Here is a 20,623-nt window from a genome sequence, read left to right as displayed (position 1 = left end):
CTCCCTTTGGGGGCACAAGCAAGGGTGCCCATGTCCACATGTGCGGAGCAGCTGACAGGGGACACACTTTGACAGCTAGTTGGCCACAGTCACCAAGACAGCAGAGCAGTTGCTGAGGTACCCATCTGCATGGCTTTCCTCCATGGAGCCACCTGGCCTGCTATAGATCCCCCCAAGGGCCTGTCACTCTTGCGGGAGAGCAAACTGTGGGAGAAAGGGATGTTTTGCCATCAGGTATCATTAGAGGTTTTGCTCGGCAATTCTCTCCCTCCCCTCCCTCCAATGGTCCTTCTCAAGAGTTGTTAGGGGGTGGCCCCAAGGCCTGGAACTGGAGTGAGGCCTGGAGTGAGCACAGTCCGCCGCTGGTCGTCATCCATCATTATCACAGATGAGGAATCGCCCTCTTAGTGATGGCAATGCCAATCCTGCTGCCTGGCCCTTCTCATGAATAAGCCATTGGCCATCCACTTAGAGGAGAACAAGCTGGTGCGGTCCTCCAGCCTGGGGGTCATCTCTATCCTTACCAGGGACATCACGGAACTGGTAAAGCTATTTCCCAGGGCTGTCATAGTTTTCATGGAAGGGCTTCTGCAGCTTCTCTAGCAAGGGACCAAGAATGAGGGGGTTGTAGACGGAACCAGGATGAAAGGAGACTGCAAAGATTGTAGGCCAGAAGGGTGGAGGGTTTCCTCCACAACCCAGTTTCTCCACCAGGTGGTCAGAGCTCTTCTGGGAGGGCAAGTTATGCATAGGGCAAGTTATGCATAGCCAGCTGGGCATCATCCTGGCTCGTAGGCTTCTTGGCAGATCAGGATCCCAGCTTAGTTAAATCTGCCCCTGTCAGTGGCAAAAGGACTGCGGTTCTGAATGAGAGACAAGGAGAAAGGATTAAGGCCAGTGAATCAGGATACACCCATCTGACAAAGTCGGAAGAAGGGAGGTTGGAGCAACACCCCCCCCCGCCCCACTGTGTAAAGAGGCCCCTTTACACAGTGGGGCAAGAACTGATCGTTCTCTTTATTGATCAGGGGGAGAGCAACCGGCCCTATCCACCCCCAGCACAGCATCTCTGCAGTGGCAGTTGCTAGTGTCTATCTTATGTTTCTCTTTTAGATTGTGTGCCCTTAGGGGACAGGGAGCCTTTAAAAAAATATTTCTCTATGCACAGCACTTTGGGTGGAGGGGCTTTCCTCAGTCTCCCTCGCCTGGTGGCCAGAGCTGTTCTGACAGCCAGAAAGGGGGGCCTGGATGTCATATAGCTCAAAATACAGGAACTGCAGCAGCCAGAGACATCCAGCTACCCTATCAAAGCCTTATTTGCAGTACAAATTGTGCAAGTCTAACTCACTCTTTCTTTCTTTCTTTCTTTCTTTCTTTCTTTCTTTCTTTCTTTCTTTCTTTCTTTCTTTCTTTCTTTTTGCCTCTTCCTTCTCATCCACACAAAGTATTTATTTGATAGTTCTTTCGTCTACAGCCTGGATTATTTTTAATGTCATGGCTATCAAGAGTGTATGAGCCTCCTAAAGGTACAGCTGGGAAATGACTTGCCTAGCTAGCAAGAGGTTGCTGGTTCGAATCCCCACTGGTATGTTTCCCAGACTATCGGAGACACCTGTATCTGGCAGCAGCAATATAGGAAGGTGCTGAAATGCATCATACTGCGCCGGAGATGGCAATGTTCAACTCCTCCTCTATTCTACCAAAGACAACCACAGGGCTCTGTGGTCGTCAGGAGTTGACACCGATACAACGGCACAGCCTTACTTTACTTTATCATGAGTGTGATAATTCTGATAGCCACCATGGCCTCAAAAATGATGCAGGCTGCCGACAAATAAATGGGATGTCTGTGCCTTCCGCAGAGAATGCTGTGAAACCTTCTGAAAGTCCAGTTCCCAGGATCCATTGGGTGAAGCTAAGAAGCAGATCTAATCCTGAACCCCAACAGGCTCACACCTATTTTGTAGCTATAGAGTGAATCAGTGAGAGAAGGTGGAAGTCCTTGTGAGACCCCCAGCAATGCTATGGGTGGGGAGGCAGAAATTTACAATGCAAAAAGGGAAACATGTAAAGTCAAGAAACCTCAGTCAAAAAACCGTGTTGATAGAACAAGTGAATGCAGTGGAAAAGACTAGTACACATACTCAGTGAACAGTATAATCAGTCCATATATCCCTGGAGTTTTCTACTCTGGGGTACCAGATTAAGAATATTATACGCCGTCATTGGTTGCAGACATCCCAGGATGTGATTCACCACCTCATATAGCTTTTCGTAATGCAAAAAACTTAAGTAATATTCTAATAAGAGCTGATGTAGACAGGACAAAATTTTTACAGAGATAACCCCTATGGATCTTATCCCTGTGGTCACTGTAGGATTTGTAACTTTGTGATTAGTGACAAGCAGGTGTTTATTCCCACCATAGACAGAACCATCATATTGGAGTGTCTTGGTAATTGCAGTACTAGGAATATTGTTTATCTATGCCCTGCCATATACATTGGCATGAGCACCAGACCTCTGCGCACCAGAATACTGGAGCATCTATCCAGATTGAAAAACTGTGTTCTGAAAGCTCCCTTGACTTCTCACTTCATGAATAAGGGTCATTCCCCAAAAGATCTTAAAGTCTGTATTTTGTTTAAATACAGATCTAAACCATCTAAAAGAGATGATGCATGGAAAATCTTACTAAAAAAAGAAGCAGAATTTATATATAAGTTTAAATCAATGGGAATAGGTGGTTTAAACACCCAATTGGATTTGTCCTGCTTTTTATAAGACTCTTTGAAGGTATTTATATTAGCAGTTGTATTCTGTATCCAGTGCTATGACTGTACCCTGGAAATGGATGATAGATATGTGATGTACTTAATCTGAAATTATTGGCTATTTTTATCATCTTGGCCGCTGGTTTATCTGAATTTGAATGGTTGTTGATGTATATGTCGTCCCCTGAGTAGATTTATGGTTTGGAGTTTATAACAGCCTATGATATGTTTGAGAAAACAACATTTAACAGTCTCCCTTTAAGCATTTGCTCACATGGATTTAGGGTTGAGAGCTTTATTGTCTCCTCATTAAGGACATTATACCCCCACCTGGTGTACACTAAGTGTTAGCCGGTTAAACCTTTATGCGCAGCTGCATATAGAAGGACATGCAGCAGGAACTCAGTAAAAATAAGATTTTAATCTTCAGGAAAGTCTTGAAGAATTATGTTCAGGTAAGAATTAGCTTTATACTATGGGAGTATGGAATTTGCTGTTAATTAGGCACTATGTTATTGTGCACTCTAAAGGTATTGCAGTATGGTTTTTATCTATATTGTAGCAGACAGTGAAGTGTTTCTATTTTCATAGCCCTTCGTGAGGAATCAGTGGTGAAAAAAACCTGATACCTAGGCAGTTTTCAAGGACTATTCTCATGCATTCTGGAAATTTGAACATATTCATCTCAGCCAGCTGTTCAAGGTTTTGAATTGGGAATATATCCTTCTCAGTCAGCTTTTCAAGTTTCTGGATCTGGAATGAGTGTACTATATTGACTACTACTCTTCCACATTGTATGTGTTTCTCCTGCCTTATTTTTGTATTTACACTCTGTGATATCTTATGATTATTTGTCACTTGATGTGACTTTATGAAATTGAAAACAATATATGGCTGTTCTCACTAGCCTGAACTAGGTGATAGTGATGTTTGAATATATGGGTGGGGAGGCAGCAGATTAGCGTGGGCAGAGACAGATCTGGACTTGGCGCGGCACATTTACAACCCCACTGACATCGGGTGTGAGGTCGATTTTGGTGACTCCTGGAGGGTGCTTGAGACGAAAGTTCTGCAGGATGCTGGTGAGGTATAAGAAGAGCTCCATGCGGGCCAAACCCTCTCCTAGGCAGTTCCTCTTCCCTGTAGTAGAGGGGAACAGAAGGCACCAGCCGGTTATGTTTCGGAAGGGAAACTCCGTTCCCACAAATCCCTGTCTGTTCCAAAATTAGCTCCATTGCTCCCTTTCACACTACTAGAATTCAGAGATATCCAGTCAACTAACTGGCATCAACTCAGGGCAGACAAAGGCAAGTGTGATCTCCACACAATTAATTGCTGGAATCCAGTGCCACAAGTTGCGGGTTCGGCTTCTATGATAGCTTGAAGAAGAGGATATACAGGTTAATGGCCGATAGACCTATCAGTGTCTCACAGTCACGATGACGGCTGCAGGCTACATTCAGCTTCAGGGGGAGCCTCTCTGAATTCCAGTGGCTGGGAAGGAAATAGCAGGAGGGACAGGTTGACCACAGGTCTAGTCTTCCCAGAAAGAGGCTGCTGGACGAAATGACTTGATTATCAAGCCAGAGGTTGTTGGTTGGAATCCCTGCTGGTAGGTTTCCCACACTATGGGAAACACCTCTGTTGGGCAGCAGCGATACAGGAAGATGTTGAAAGGCATCATCTCATACTATGTGGGAGGAGGCAATGGTAAACTCCTCCTGTATTCAACCAAAGACAACCACAGGGCTCTGTGGACACTGACTCAATGGCACACTTGACCTTTACCTGACCCAGCAGGGCTGTGCTTATGTCCTTTTCCTTGCAGCAGTTTCATTCCTACCTGCAGAAAAAGGTATGTCTGCTCCATTCTTCTTGAAGGCTCCTCTTTCATCCAGGAAATTTTGGGGGTCAAACAAATGTGGGTTTTTAAACTGTTTGGGGTCATGCAGTACGGAGGTCAGCATGGGAAAGATGGTGGTTCCCTATAGGAGAGAGCAGAGGAGAAAGCAAGGCAACACATTGTAAACCACCCTGAGCCATTTTGGAAGGGCAGTATAAAAATCAAATAAATAAATAAATAAATAAATAAATAAATAAATAAATGATTGAGTGACAATCAAGAGTTAATCATTCATTTTCAAGAACTAAGGGGGCACAGTATTGCCGCTTTAGTTAAGGTGAGCAGCAAAAAAATGTTTCCGCCATTATAAGCCCCAAAATTCTATTGCTCTTAAATTTGACATTTCTTGAGCTACTATCTTGAAACTTGATGAGGTCTACAAATGTGCTGGATTCCTGGGAGGTCTGATAAAAATTGCCACAGCTACAGCAGCTTATAAAGTGCTGGAAATTGATGGTTTGGCCCTTTCCCCCCAGTCTCTAGAACAGCATAGCCCAAATCCCTTACCAGTTTGGTAGGAAATGACGGATGTACTCTAAAATAGCCTTGTCTACGAGGAATGCTGTTTTTGGTTTAGTGAAGTTTCGAGCAGTGGTTCAAAGGTTATTATGGTGTTCCTGCCCCATTAAAGTCCTGCAAACTTATACAGAGCATGATGGTTTGGATAAGGAAGTGGGAATGCTGACGCATTTTGCCAGTAGCCTGACATCCGCAGGGGGAGCCAGCCTGCCATTGGGTTCTCTTGCAGGGGCAATGGCCTCTTTGGTGATGGAAGGTGAACTGTCAGGGAAGAGGGTGAGGGGAGACATGGAGTGGACAGCTGGGGAAAGCCAGGTGGGGAGATGGCGCAAAGTAGGGGAGAAGCAGCAGGAGACCTTACTCCTGAGGAAGCCTGCCCAAGATTGCTGCACCCTTTGCTTCCCCCTCCCTCATCCTCTCATCTGTCAGGCAGAGAGTGACTTGCCCTCCATGCACCCACACCATTCCTTGGTCTTTGCCCAAATCAAGATGGGGAGGATGGAGTGCCTGGCACCAACATCAATGCCCCCATGACAGCTGGTGCAGCTCATTTTGAACCGCCGATAAATTATTACAGCCTCGTAACAAATTATGTTTTCCTAATATTTCCTTAACTGGGGGAAATAACCCTGTTCCCCTGCCCCCAGCCTGTTGGGAATTCTCTCTGGTAAGAGATACCCTTCTATTACAGCAGAGTGCACTGAGGCACAACACAGCAGAGTTTGCCTAGGCATGTGTGTATGCTGAGAGTAAAATAAACCTGGAGCCAGTTCATAGTTTCAAATCAATATAAGGAGTCTTTACTGGTGAACTCCATTCTAGATAGTAAAGTGGAGAGATAAGATCTCTAATCTAGCTAGCTAGCTGGATGCAGAGGGATGGTTTCTGCATCTCTGCACACATGGTGCAGGGAGAGAGGAGCATGGGTGTTGCAAGGGAAGAGGAAGAGGCCAGGCAGGCAGGCAGGCAGGCAGTCCCCGAGAGTAGCAATCTACATATCAAAGGGATAGTGTCAGAGCAGTAGAGAAGGGATGACCAATGTCTTGACCCCTCTAGCCCTCTGACTCACTAGTCTGTCCCCCTCTGTCATTGAGCCATGAGACAGCGCAGAGTCCTTCACTTCCAACACAACCACTGCCGGGCAGATTATTGGAGAGTTAATGAACAGAGCATCACACAGACTGTGCAGAAGAGCTTTTGGAAGTGCATATTAATAGGTGGTGGCGCTCAGGCAATGATCAATGCAGAGGGAGGACAATTGGAGCGCTAGAAGTAGAAAAAAGTGTCACCCTGTTTACTTGTGAAAATGCCACTTCCTATTTGTCTGCCCTTTCCTCCTGACACGTCCCGCTCTGAGCTGCCAAAGGTCCTCCTGCTCCCTGACAAGGCTCTGCCCTTTCTCCCTTGCTGGCCCATATGCCTGCAACTGCTCCAGAGACAACTCCTGTGGTTCTCTGCCTTCCTTTTCTCCAACAGCCGGCTTCAGAACTCTGCTCTTCTCCGGAGCTGGATCTTAACCCCACTCTCCAGTGAAATGAGGCCTAAAGACATGTGACTGTGTCTGCTCCTATTTCTCCCTCATTCCCTTTGCCAGCCACATTCCCATCCGTAGCATCCCCTCTGCCGCCCCCCCAGTTGATGTATTCCTGTTTATTGATTGAGCAGACCCAGCATGCTTGGTGCTTTGCCACCAGTCCCTGCTCCTGGGAAGTGTATAATCTAAAACGGAGAGAGGGGGAAGAGAAGAAAGGAAGGGGAGGTCTAAGATGGACACAGGGCTAAGTGTGTCCTGTTGGCTATATGTGCCCTAAGTTGGCTACTAGTTTGGATGGCTTTAAGAGGGGGTTGGATAACGTCCTGGAGGAGAGGTCTATCTATGGCTACTGGTTGGAGGGCTATAGGCCACCTCCAGCCTCAGAGACAGGATGCCTCTGAGTACCAGTTGCAGGGGAGTAACAGCAGGCAAGAGGGCATGCCCTAAACTCCTGCCTGTAGGCTTCCAGCAGGTTTGTGGAATATGAAATTCTGCCTAACTCCGGGTTTGTAATGATTAACCTTTGGAACAAAGAGTTCACTACTCCTTTAGCAGCATGGTCTTGAATTACAACGTATTGACCTCTCGTTACCTGGGGTATGGTAAAGCCTTCAATTTCAACGTCCTGTCTTGCCATACGGATGAGCCCAAAGGGACTAAATCAAGAAACCTCTGGGCCTCGTGTAGGACAGCCTCCGTGTACGGCATCTGAGGGCGGTCCTTCATAACAGGAGGGCGCTCCCGGCCTATCACTCGGTCTATCTCCTCGTGGATCTTTGCTGGAAAGAGATTCAAAGATGGAGCATTTAAGTACACATAGCAATATCAGACAAACGCCCATCCTGCTCAACCTGACAACGTCACCTCTCAACTTATTGGTATAGTCCCTTGGCTGTTCTCTGCATCCAGAATCCTTAGAGACATTCTCAGTGTTGGACTTCCACAAGATTAATCTTGTGTCGACTGCCTGAGAAATAAATCCAATGTCTCCCTGAGCAGACAAACTTATAGAGAAGAGCCAGAGAGACACTTTTGAGCCCGAATCCTTACTTGAGTGGGCCTTAGGGATGTGTGAACCAGCTTGAAGTCGAGCCGGTTCGCCATCTAAACAGTCTGGCTCGGCTCAGCTCGGCTTTAATGTTGTTCATGCTCCTAGTGCGCCTGCCATGAACGGAATCCTTGTGCTGGACTGCCTGGGATTTTCAGCACGTCCCCTGATTCTTTGGACTCATGTACAGCCACAGTTTGTGTGCTGCACCAGGCTCTCTGCCCTCCAGCTTAGCAAACCTCTCCCTCTCAGGCTAGTCAATTTCTTGGACAAAATGGGGTTGGAATATATTGGAACCTCTCTGGGGTCTTTGGCATAAGGAAACAAGTGAAATTAACAAGCCATGACAGGAAGGGACAGACAGACAACATTTTGAAATGACAAATCAGCTGCCTGAGAAACATGGATCTCCAGCATAATCACCCTCCTTTAAGAGACATGCAATCTATTAGCAAGCAGATCAAAATTCAGTTGTTGTTATACCTTCCACCGCTGGGTGTTCTGTCAGGACCATGAGGATGTATCTCAGGGTGGTGCTGGTGGTTTCTGTCCCGGCAAAGAATATGTCATAAACCGTCATAATGAGGTTCTCTCTAGTAAACTCAGTCTTGGAATTGTGCTTTTCCTGAAAGCAGGGGAAATGCTGAGGAAGTCACCCTCAAAACCAAGGGCCGACATGATACTTAAACAAGCGTCAAACATTTTGCAGATGAAATCTCTCATATTTGGGCCAAGCTGGATTCCACAGTTACTTCCGAGTCTGTCTGTCTGTCATATTGTTATACCTCCTGATATTTTTATTGTAGAGATGTCCAGCAACTCCTCTTATAGGATTAGATTGGATCCCTTTCAGTATGTGATTCCTGAGGATGTGGACAAGGTGCTTCAGATTTTGTGTCCTACAACCTGTTCTCTTGACCCTTGCCCAACTTGGCTTATCTCATCAGGTAATCGTATTATCAGAGAGGGTCTGATAAATATTATAAATGCTTCCCTGAGGGGGGGAGTGCAGGATGCCTCCTTGTCTTAAGGAAGCTGTCATTAGACTTTATTGGAATAAACCTGCATTGGATCCCTCAGAGTTAACTAATTACAGACCCATTTCTAATCTTACATGGTTGGGCAAGGCTGTGTCAATTTTGGCAGTTTGGGATGATACAGATTATCTAGATCCATTTCAAACCAGCTTTTGAGTGGCCTATGAAGTTAAGACTGTCTTGGTTGGCCTGATGGATGATCTCCAGTTGGCTATCGACAGAGGGAGATCTCCAGTTAGCTATCAATTGCTGATCCTTTTGGATCTCTTGGTGGCTTTTGATACCATTGACCATGGTATCTTTCTGAGTCACCTGAGGAGGATGGAATTGGTTGGCACTGTTTTACCGTGGTTCTGTTCTTCCCTCTCTGGTAGATTCCAGATGGTGTCACTTGGAGACTGCAGCTCTGCAAAGCAAGAACTAAAGTATGGCGTTCCACAAGGCTCCATACTATCTCCAGTGCTCTTTAAGATCTACATGAAACTCCTAGAAGAGACCATCAGGAGGTTTGGTGCCTGATGGTTTGGTGCAGGGTGTTATCAATATGTTGATGACACCCAGATCTATTTCTCCATATCAACTTCATCAGGAAATAGTATATTCCCCCTAAATGCCTGCCTGGAGGTGATGAGGGATAACAAAGTGAATTTGAATCCAAATTAAGATGGAGGTACTGACTGTGGGGGGTTGGGACCCGAGAGATGGTTTCGATCTGCCTGTTCTGGATGGGGTTACACTCCTTCTGAAAGATCAGGTACGTAGCTTGGGAGTGCTCATGGAACCAAGACTCACTCTGGTTTCTCAGGCTGAGGCAGTGGCCAGGAGCTCTTTTTATCAGCTTCGACTGAAACATCAGCTATGTCCATTTCTGGAGGTAAATGATCTTAAAACAGTGGTGCAGATACTGGAAACCTCTTGACTGGAGGTTTCTGCAGTCCCATAACTCCACATGAGGGGCACTGGGGTGGCCCAGAGCAAGTGGTGGTATAGTGCACATAGGATGCCAACCACCCACATGGGTTGCCAACCCATGAAGTACAAGGTTTTGTTGTTCCAGAGGTGTTCTGAGAGTAGATTCTCTGGTAGAATATGAGGGTGGATTCAAGGGTTTTCATTAAAAATCTCATTTGCTACCAGAGACTCTAAACTCAACACCTCAGAAACAACATAGCCCAGTACCCCAATGGGTTAGCAATCCAGGGGGGTGGTTGGCACCCTCTGTGCACTACACCACCACTTGCTCAGCACCACACCAGTGCCCCCCAAGTGCAGTTATGGGGCTGCTGAAACTACCATTATTCTCTATGGGGGAAAAGCTTAAAGACACTGAAACCTCCCCAAATCACGAAAAATCAACCCTCTGATCAATTCCTTTGAAATCTGGGTGGTGGCAGGCACCCCTTGGGGCACTTCCTCCCAACCCACTGTTTTGCCCCAGCAGACCTCTTTCTGCCCCAAAGGCACACAATTCAAAATCAGCCCTTAGGCCAATTCCATGGCAGTCTGGGTTGTGGCAGGCACCCCTTGGGGCACTTCTACTCAACCCACTGTTCTGTCCTGGCAGATCTCTTTCTGCCCCAAAGACACGCAGACTCCAGTAATTACTTAAAAATCAGCCCTTTGGCCGATTCCATGAGAGTCTGGGTTGTGGCAGGCACTTTCACTGTTCTGCCCCAGCAGACTTCTTTCTGCCCCAAATCTGCCACAAAGACACGCAGTCTCCAGCAGTTACTTAAAAATCATCCCTTTGCACATTTCCCTTTCTTTCCCTCCTCCCACATGGAGATGTTGCTCTGGGAGGCAGGAGGCTTGCTTGCAGTGCAGGCCAGGAAGAAAGAAATATTATGTTCAAATACCAAAATTAAATAGAATCCCCCACTCTCCCAAGCTAATTTTTTTAAAAGATTGAATAATTTGGAGAAGAGCAAGGCTCTTCTCTGGTGGGCCAAAAGACACAAACACAGCCTTGAAAGGAATAACGCCTCAGGATTGTATCTAAGGAAAGGCGGGATATAATGAACAATAAGTACAAGTACAATGTGAGATTTTATTTATTTATTTATAAATTTATATATTGCCTTTCATTAAAACAATCCCAAGGTGGGTTACAGCAAAATTTAAAAACAAGATTATAAATATGATAGTTAAAATATTAAGCTAAAAATATGAGACAAATCTGATTAAAAATATTTAAGACACAAGTATAAAAACAATAAATACCAAGTACAAAGAGCAGCAGCAGAGACAATCATATAAATATAAATATAGAAATATAAACTCACTCAACAATAAATAAAGATTTAAAAAGTCTGGGGGAATTCAACAAGTAGAGGCTGCTTGTGCAGGCAGGCTGGCTGGCATGCAAGCATGGATGAAATATGTTTTACACATAAAAGTAGATATAATCCCCTTCTCTACCAAGCCAATCTTTCTAAAAGCATGAAAAACTGGAATGCAGTATAAAAGTCTATTTAAAGTATAAATAAAAGTAAATAATCACCTTCACATGCCCTCTTTTTTTTTTTAAGGCTGAAAATACAGGAGAAGCAGAGAAAGAAAAGGGGTGGGGAGGGCTTTTGCTAGCAAAGCTCCAGATATTGTTACTTAGAGTTGGCACTGTATTGGCTACTCTTCAGGTTAATCATTGCATTCTTAGTACACAATTGAAATACAATACAACACATTCTCAACTAAATCATTCATGCCCAAGGAAATGTCTTCAAAGAAGATGTGCCCCTTTTTGCATATCTTATCTTCTGTTATGATAATTGCTAATCCTTTTGACAAACACTCAGTTGCTGAGTAGAGAGACCAACAGGACAAAATGCAATGCTGAAATGCAAATGGAGCACTTTTCCGAAGTGCACAAACTTCGGATCCAAGAAGAGGTCATTTCGGTTCGTATACAAAAATTCTCGGTCTAATTCTGGTTTCGATTTGTAGACAAATCATCCGAAATTGCCATTTTCAGGCACAAATCAATTTGTGCCCGGATCGAAATGCACAAGCCTAGTCCCGGGGCATTGGAATATCCTCCCTACTGAAATAAGAGCATCTCCCTCTTAGTTTGTTTTTATGAAGACCCTCAAGACCTGTTTCCTTAGGCTTTAAACTGAAATTAATTTTTAAATTTGTTTTTATCATATGAGATTGTTTTTGTTTTTATTGTGGACTTTTAACTGGTTTTATTCTGTTTTATATTTGTTGTGTTTTAATACTGTACAGTACACCACCTGGAGATGCGCATATCAGGTGGTATAAAAATATGAGAAACAAACAAACACAGAAACACACACCAGTCACAAGGCCCAGGCCACCTGGAAGGTTTAAGGCCTTCTAAAAGGTCTTCTCTCACAGCCAGTCTTTAGAGCAAGGGTGTCCAACCTTGAGTCCCCAGACGTTGTTGGACTGCAACTCCCATCACCATTGTAGCTGGGGATGATGGAAGTTGTAGTCCTACAATATCTGGGGAACCCAAATTGAAACTGATATTCTTACCACTTTTCTTCTGGGCATTCAGATGATGTACTTGGCCATCGCACACAAGTTTGCAGCGCCATCGGCAGTCCATTTGCTGCCAAACCTTAATAGAATATTTTTAAAAGATTTGTTGCAAATGGCCAGTAGACAGTACAGCTTGGGGGTCAAGTATGTCATCTGAACATCCAGCAGAAAAACGGTGAGAATCCCCTCTCTCAAATGGAGCGTTCCTTTGTATGGAAACACCCTCCCACTGCTCTTCATAAGCCCCATTTAGTTTGGCCCGAACACACTCTACTGTTTAGAACAGCAGTTTTCAAGGCTGAACCCCAAGATGTGGTTGGACTACAACTCCCATCATTCCCAGGTACAATGGCCTTAATCTGGGGATGTAGCTGGAGGTGATGGGAGCTGTAGTCCAACCACATCTGGGGACCCAAAGTTGGTTACTCCTGGTTTAGTGGGACAGGATCTTTATAATGGACACTGAGGCTGATTCTGTCACTGCTTCCCAGGGCAGCCCGGGAATTTAACCTGATCTTGTACCTGCGTAAGTTGGTGACTTTACCTGGGTGAGTCAGGCCTAGAGTGCCAGACTCATGAGGGAAATCCCTCAATGCACTGTGCTTGTTGAGTGGTGCATTGTGGGATACCTGGAGGACAAGTGTCTGCCTCCTACCTCACTGTCTGGTCGTCTAGGGCGCTGCACTGCTTGCAGCCATCTTTATGATAGAGCTGAGGGGAAGAAGCAGCCAGGCAGGGCGGAGCTTCCCCAAAGGACCATGCTGCTTGTGTGGTGCATTGTGGGATGTGGCATCCCTGGCTTGCTCATGTGGGTGTTCAGGCAGTGGAGCCCTGATGGGCAAATGGTCAGTGGGTAGGGGGGAGGGGGAGGGAAGGTAGGCTCCTACCTTTCCCCAGCCCACCCCCTTGTAGTCATGTGAATGACTTCACTGTGTCCCTCCATTTCCTACCTGCTCCATTTTGAGGAGGAAGCAATCTATGTAGTCTCGAGGATTGTTGGCATCCAAGGTTTCCTCATGATCTTTCACCTTCTGGGCTATAAGGTCATGGATACAGATGAGTTTTTTGAAGCAGGTTTGGTGAGGGCCAGGCAAGTAGTCCATGATCCTGGGTATGAGGTTGTAGAGCTGAGAGAGAAGAGAAGGAAGGGTTTATAGATTGATAGATGTGGTGGTGAATTCCTTGGTGGGCTTGTATCCATTTTTAAGCACAGGTGATGGTCCCATGAATGAAATCGGCCTGCACCTTTGGCAAATTTTTTAATCCGCACACACCTCAAATATGCATGCACTCCCACCCTTCTATCCTGGGTTGTATTCCTTTGCACTCTCCAGTTCTCTGGCTCGTATGAGGTTCCTTGAAGATTTTCAGGGTTGATTTCAATGGAAAACTGAGTTCCCTTGACTATTAAATGGCATTTTGTGATATCTATTTAGATTGCTACGAAATGAAGAGCTGTTACCTGGTTGGCGATTCCTTTTCAGGTTAACAACCCTTAACAAATCATGTCCCCACTCCTGGCAGGAAGCTTCATGGGAATGTGTAGGATGACCTCATCCCTTCCCCACCCCATCCCACATCCATGGAGATACGTGTGTGTGTGTGTGTGTGTGTGTGTATGGAAAGAAGAGCAGGTGGCCCCTGAAGAGAGGCTCAAGGAAAGGATCCAAGAGAGCACCTGGAATGGGGCAACCAAGGGAGGATGTTGCAGCATCTCAGTCAGGATTCAGCGCTTGGTCTCCCTGGAGGCTTTCTACACATGGATTTTAATTCAAATCCACTCTGGATTGGAGTGTGCCAGTCCACAAATTAGTTGTATTTACCCTGACGTATCATGCACCAGTAAAGACATGACTCTCTTTTCCTCCTAAGCGAGGCTGGGCCTTCTGGCTTAGCCCAAAGTATGTCCGGCTTTTAAAAAATCCTGTATTTCCAGCAGCTTCTGAAGAAAACCCAACATTTCCCTTTGATGTGCGGATGGGCCATTGCCGACTTTTTGGCTTAGTCGCACTTTCGTGTTTTTTTTTTTTTTTTAAAGTCTGCTGTGTGGATTACTGTAAATCCACCCAGGTGTCAGCAAAGGAGAGTCTGACTGCTCAATCTGCAAGGAATTCCTGTGTTAAACACAAACACAAGCAAAATGTGTTTACTCAAAGTTTGGTCACCATAGCAACACAGCTTACATATGCAGATGTTTGGATATGCAGATGTTTGGAAGCTTAACAATGGAAACTGCAGGTTGGGATTAAGACTTGCCACTTTTGGGGACATCCGGCTGGCTGTCAAACTAAAAAAATTAATACTGAGGGAGGCATCTCTCGCCTCCTCCTGGATCTTCTCACCAGTCGGGTAAATGGGCTAGTTGAAAACAGCATAAACATATTGAGTTTGGGCAAAGAACGATGCAGCAAGCACCAAGGCAGGCAACGCTAGCCCACGCCCCACCCCCCAATGATGCAGCCTGAAAATCTGCTTCCAGGGCTCCAGAAACCTCTTAGCAATACTTCCTGTCCAACTCCAATGCGGGAACGTTTTGATCCTTCTGCGCCCAGATTCAGTTGGGACAAAGAGTTCCTTGCTTAGCCCCCATCCTGGGTCCCATGATAGACATATTCTACAAACTCATCTTCAGGGACATCTACCAGGCTGTTGCTATACACAAGAGTGAGGCGCAAACCAAGTGAGAAAGTTCTCTGATGCCACAGAAAGGTCAGGCTTGCAAAACCTCCCTTCCATCTATTGTCTCATCATCCTGAAAGGAATCCCATACTCCATCCATTCTGCCCTTCCTCACCATATTCACTCCTTTCTCCACCTGGTGCTGGACCCATCAGCACAATCCATGTCTGTATATGTTCATTACATTTTTATGAGCAATAGGATGTCCAGGTCCTATTAATAATAACTAGCTGGGCTAGGGGAAGAGCATCTGTGCCTCTAGTTCTCCCCCATAGCTGTGCTGGTGCTGCCGCTGTCAACATTTCCACCCCAACACCTATTGCTGCTGCCACCAGGTCATCTTTCCTTTTGGCCGGCAGGTGGACTGGCGAGGGAGGCTGCACCACCCTCTCCCGCCCACCTGCAGCTGCCGCCATGCCCCCATTCCCTACCCCCCCACCGGTGTTCCTGACCCCAGCAGTCCTGCCTTTTGGCTGGCAGGCAGGCCAGAGAGGGAGTGCACTGCCCTCTCTGCTGCCTGCCTGCAGCCATTGGTTCGTGGCTGCCACCGCTTTCTTCTGCCCAGCGGCAAGGCCGTCCTTCCTTTGGGCCGACAGGTGGGCCAGAGAGAGAGGCTGTGCCATCCTCTCCACCTCCCGCCCGCCTGCTGGCAGCCACAGTTTCCTCTGCCCCACTGTCCCTGTTGCTATGTGGCAGCTCACTTGTGAACTCTTACGAGAGCTGCCACACATGGGATTAGCGATGGGTATGCCTAAGAGAAATATATACAGGTGAAACTCAGAAAATTAGAATATCGTGCAAAAGTCCATTAATTTCAGTAATGCAAATTAAAAGGTGAAACTGATATATGAGACAGACGCATTACATGCAAAGCGAGATAAGTCAAGCCTTAATTTGTTATAATTGTACAAGATTCCCCTTAGGGGATGGGACTGCTCTGCAAAGAGCATCTGCATGCTTGCATGCAGAAGGTTCCAAGTTCCCTCCCTGACATCTCCAAACAGGGCTGAGAGAGATTCCTGCCTGCAATCTTGGAGAAGCCACTGCCAGTCTGTGTAGACAATACTGAACTAGATGGACCAAAGGTCTTTACTTTTCTAAAGGTGTGGCCAGATTGAGGCATCTTGTGGCCCCAAATGGCTGGCCAGTGTGCCCCGAGACATGTGTCTAGGATCCCTTGCAGTCTGTCAAGGGTTGCTGGGAGAAGCCGGGAGTTGTGATGTTGCTGTGCATGATCTGAAGGAGGCACTCCACAGCAAGTGGATTGGGGATGCTGTAGTGAAGTCTCCTCAACCTCTAAAGAGTTAACAGGACGTGAACCCTTGTCTTGTCTGACAGGCTATTGAGCTCCAGAGCTCAACCAATCAGTTGGCCAGGTGGGTGGGACCTCGAAAGCTGTTACGAGGAAGAAGGAATATCTTTGTTGAAGAAGCCTGGCTGGAGGTGCACAGGGGACATGTGTCCATGAAGTCTGGCTGCACCAGGATGACTGTAAAGCCTGGGAAGACAGGATTACACGAGGCTTGCGTTCTCATCAGGGGTTTGTTGAGTTCAAGAGGAGAAGCATAGGGAACAGTTGGTTTAGCCAGACTATGTGTTAGGGATTTAATATTGGGTTGTGTGTGTGTGTGCACTGCATATTCTAGATACTGTTATACTATAGTTTATCTGCAACGTAATTGAAATAAGTAACACTAGCCTACCTAGGGTGTTGCAAAAGCCTCTGTAAACATTTAAGGGTGCATTAAGACAACCTGTTTTTGTAATCATCCTACTAGGTATTTTTAACTGTATCTAAAAGCTGAGAAAGCCTCAGACAGAAGCAGTCTGAAGTAATTGAACGAAACTGTTTTCTCCTTCTCCTTCTCCTTTTCTTTTAAAAGCCTTTCCGAATTGGTTTTTCACTCAGGAAAAGGGGGCGGCGAAGGGGGATTTCTCTGGTGCAAAAACGTCCTCTAGTGTTTAGCAGCTATCAGTTTTCTCACCACATGTAGGCTTACACATGGAAGGTTTTTAGTCTACTTTCCAGTAGGCTTATGAGATCACCCGGCATTCGGGGTGTGTGTCTTTGTATCCCTGTGTGTGTCTTTCCATGTGCCCCCCCCCCCGCCATCTACTTTGCAATGCCTGGACCAAAATGAACCAGATCAGGTACAATTGTAAGGGCACATTGGGGCACCTCAATGGTGTAGTTTGTGATGATGTCAGCCACCCCGATCCAAGAAGGTGGACGCAAAAACTTTTGAGGTGCAAGTGGGCTAACTTGTGAACCGCCTAACCGATTTGAACCAAATTTGCTACAGCTGTAGGGACACATAGGGATCCCCAAATGGTGTGGTGTGTGATGATGCATTCCACTCCAATTCAAAATGGTGGCCACGTGAACATCTGTGGTGCAAGCAGGCTAATTTGTGGACTGTCTAACTAATTTAAACCAAATTAGGTACAGTTTAAGTGAGTGACACACAGAGACACCTCAATGGCATAGTTTGTGATGATATCATCCACACTGATTCAAGATGGTGGACACATAAACTTTTGAGGCACAGGTGGACTAACTTGTGAACTGTTTAACCGATTTGAACCAAATTTGCTACCGCTATAGGGACACATAGAGACGCCTCAATGATGTCTCAGTGATGTCTGTGATGATATAATCTACCCCAGTCCAAGATGGTGGACACATGAACATTTGAGGGTTAAGTGGGCTAACTTGTGGACTGCCTAGTTGATTTGAACCATATTAGGTAGAGTTCTAGTTAGTGACACCTCGGTGGTGCAGTTTGTGATGATGTCATCCACCTTGATTGAAGATGGCGGAACCATAAACTTTGACACAAGTGAGCTACCTTGTGAACTTTTGAGGTGCAAGTGCACTAACTTGAGGACTGTCTAACTGATTTGAACCAAATTTGGAACAGCTGTAGTGAGTGACACGCAAGGATACCTCAATGGTGTGGTTTGTAATGATGACATCCATCCTGATCCAAGATGGCAGACAAATGAACATTTGAGGCCCAAGAGATGTAACTTGTGGACCTAGATTTGCACCAGATTTAGTCCAGATGTAGTGATAGTGAAAGGAAAGTAGCTGATTAGTTCTTACTAGATTTTTCCAATCGCCAAATTAAGAGTTTTCTCTGGGTTAGCCCATTCCAAGCCCAGAGAGTTTTTGTAGATAAAGGAGGTGGTGGCAGCAGCATTTTGAATCTACTGGTAATATAGAAAGGTTTTTAGGAGAAGCCCACTGAAGCTGCTCAGCAGGGATGACTCAGCATTTTCTCTCCCTCATGTGAGCTAGCTCTGCTACCAATGCCTCTCTTGAAATGCTGCTGCTTCACTGGTGCCGTTGGAAATCTTGCCACGATCATCGTTGGGATTCCTTGTGCAGCTGGGCTGGTCCTACATTTGAGTGAATTTTGCACTCATTTGTGGTCTGTTCTCTCTTGGATCAGGAACCCAACATATAGCCAGCAATGGAGAAATTGGCTGCAGGCTGGCACTGCACCATTTAGGACATGAAGAACTGCATTAATCACTTCTGAGGTTACACACATCACCCCTCCAACTTTGGATTATTATTATTTATTTTCACCTCGAGTCAGCAGAAAATTGGGAAATTCCTCCCCACCCCCAATCCCACTCAACTCCTACTAACTCAGCCATACAGGCCAAAAAGCATTTCTCATAATTAGAAGAGTGGCGAGTCCTTTGGGAAAGTCTGCTTAGGGGTTTATCTGATGAACCATGAACTCACCTGCTCCAAAACCCAGGGCAAGGCAGTGCATAAAAGGGCCTCACTTGGGACACAAAGCATGGCATCCCAAAACACAGCTACTAGTTGAGTAAAAGAGTCCCATTATAGAAAGGCCCAGAAAAAATAAAAAGGGGAGTATAAAATTGTAAAAGTCCAGATTTAAAATTATAAAAGGCAATAAAAAGTGTGTGTGGGGGGATAGGTAGGATCATTGTTTAGTAAAGATGAGTTGATATACTGCAAGAGATCAGAGGCAAGTAGTTCTCGTAGTGCTTGATCCAGCCATGGTGACCATTTGGCGTGGCAATATACTCCATTCGCTGAAAATATGGAGGAATTGTAATAATTCTCAATGTGTGACTGATAGATGAGTGGTTTTAGAAGTAGCAAGATAGGGAGATGGTCACTATCAAATTTAGGAAAAATCTCCAATCTTCTACTAGAGGAAGCAGCTTCCCTGATGTACTAAAATAATCAATCAGGCTCATTCTAGTGCCGGTGAGATAAGTAAACTCAGCAGGGTGGACTTTTTCAAATGAGCCTTTCAGAATTGAAAGGTCAAGTCTTGTGGCTCAAGCGGAGACCTGCATAATTTAACTTTTGATCCTTAGAGAGAGGGATCAGAGGGAGCCCATCTGCCTCGGGGCTGGGTGGATAGGGATAGTGACTAGGATAGTGGTTAGAGTGCCGGACTAGGACCGGGGAGACCCGAGTTCAAATCCCCCTTCAGCCATGATACTTGCTGGGTGTCTCTGGGCCAGTCACTTCTCTCTCAGCCCAGCCTACTTCACAGGGTTGTTGTGAAAGAGAAACTTAAGTATGTAGTACACCGCTCTGGGCTCCTTGGAGGAAGAGCAGGATATAAATGTACTACTACTACTACTACTAATAGGACCTTTGTTGGGAGTATAAGGTGCGGTCATCTGAGCCCATCCTAGCATTGAAATCACCACCCAACATCACATATGCATTGGGATTGGATGAGATCTGCTACATAATTTTCAAATCGAATTCAAATCAATTTGACTCAAATCTGGGTCAATTGAGTGATTCAACTTTGAATCAAATCATTATAGATTTTGCTCGGCAATTCTCTCCCCTCTCCTCCCTCTGATGGTCCTTCTCATGAGGGGGTGTCCCCAAGGCCTGGAAATCTCTTGAGTGACCACGGTCCGCCACCGGTCGGCATCCATCATTATCACAGAGGAGGAATCGCCCTCTCAGGGATGACAATGCCAATCCTGCTGCCTGACACTTCTCATGAATAAGCCATTGGCCACCCACTTAAGGAGAACGAGCTGGTGTGGTCCTCCAGCCTTGAGGTCATCTCTATCCTTGCCATGGACACTATGGAACTGGTAAAGCAATTTCCCAGGGCTGTCATAGCTTTCATGGAAGGGCTTCTGCAGCTTCTCTAGCAAGGGACCAAGAATGAGGGGGTTATAGACGGACCAGGATCAAAGGAGACTGCAAAGATTGTAGGCCAGAAGGGTGGAGGATTTCTTCCACAACCCGGTTTCTCCACCAAGTGGCCAGAGCTCTTCCGGGAGGATGGTGTTCCCCTGTCCCCACTCAAGGGCAAGTTATGCATAGCCGGCTGGGCATCATCCTGGCTCGTAGGCTTCTTGGCAGGTCAGGAGCCCAGCTTAGTTAAGTCTGGCCCTGTCAGTGGCAAAAGGATGGCGGTTCTGAATGACAGACAAGGAGAAAGGATTAAGGCCAGTAAATCAGGATACACCCATCTGACAAAGTCGGAGGAAGGGAGGTTGGAGAAACCCCCCTCCCCCACAACTGAGCAAAGAGGCCCCTTTTTAAAGTGATCGTTCTCTTTATTGAGAAGGGGGAAAGCAACTGGCCCTATCCAACCC

At 46.0% G+C, this 20,623-nt stretch overlaps 1 protein-coding gene across 1 annotated transcript; it reads right to left on the bottom strand.

The window, feature by feature from the left end:
* Positions 1-3,732: 3,732 nt before the first annotated feature.
* LOC128331376 (cytochrome P450 2C42-like) lies at positions 3,733-13,455 on the bottom strand (the record flags this gene model as incomplete). Its single annotated transcript, XM_053264719.1, is given in 6 exon segments — positions 3,733-3,914; positions 4,618-4,759; positions 7,323-7,378; positions 7,381-7,509; positions 8,262-8,403; positions 13,270-13,455. Coding segments are annotated over 6 exon segments (837 nt in total), but the record flags the coding sequence as incomplete, so codon positions are not given.
* Between the last annotated feature and the right edge of the window lie 7,168 nt (positions 13,456-20,623).

Source organism: Hemicordylus capensis, chromosome 6, assembly GCF_027244095.1.
Source record: "Hemicordylus capensis ecotype Gifberg chromosome 6, rHemCap1.1.pri, whole genome shotgun sequence".
NCBI classification, from domain to species: Eukaryota; Metazoa; Chordata; class Lepidosauria; order Squamata; family Cordylidae; genus Hemicordylus; species Hemicordylus capensis.
Note: the sequence above shows the minus strand (reverse complement) of the source record. Positions and strands in the feature narration are given on the sequence as shown.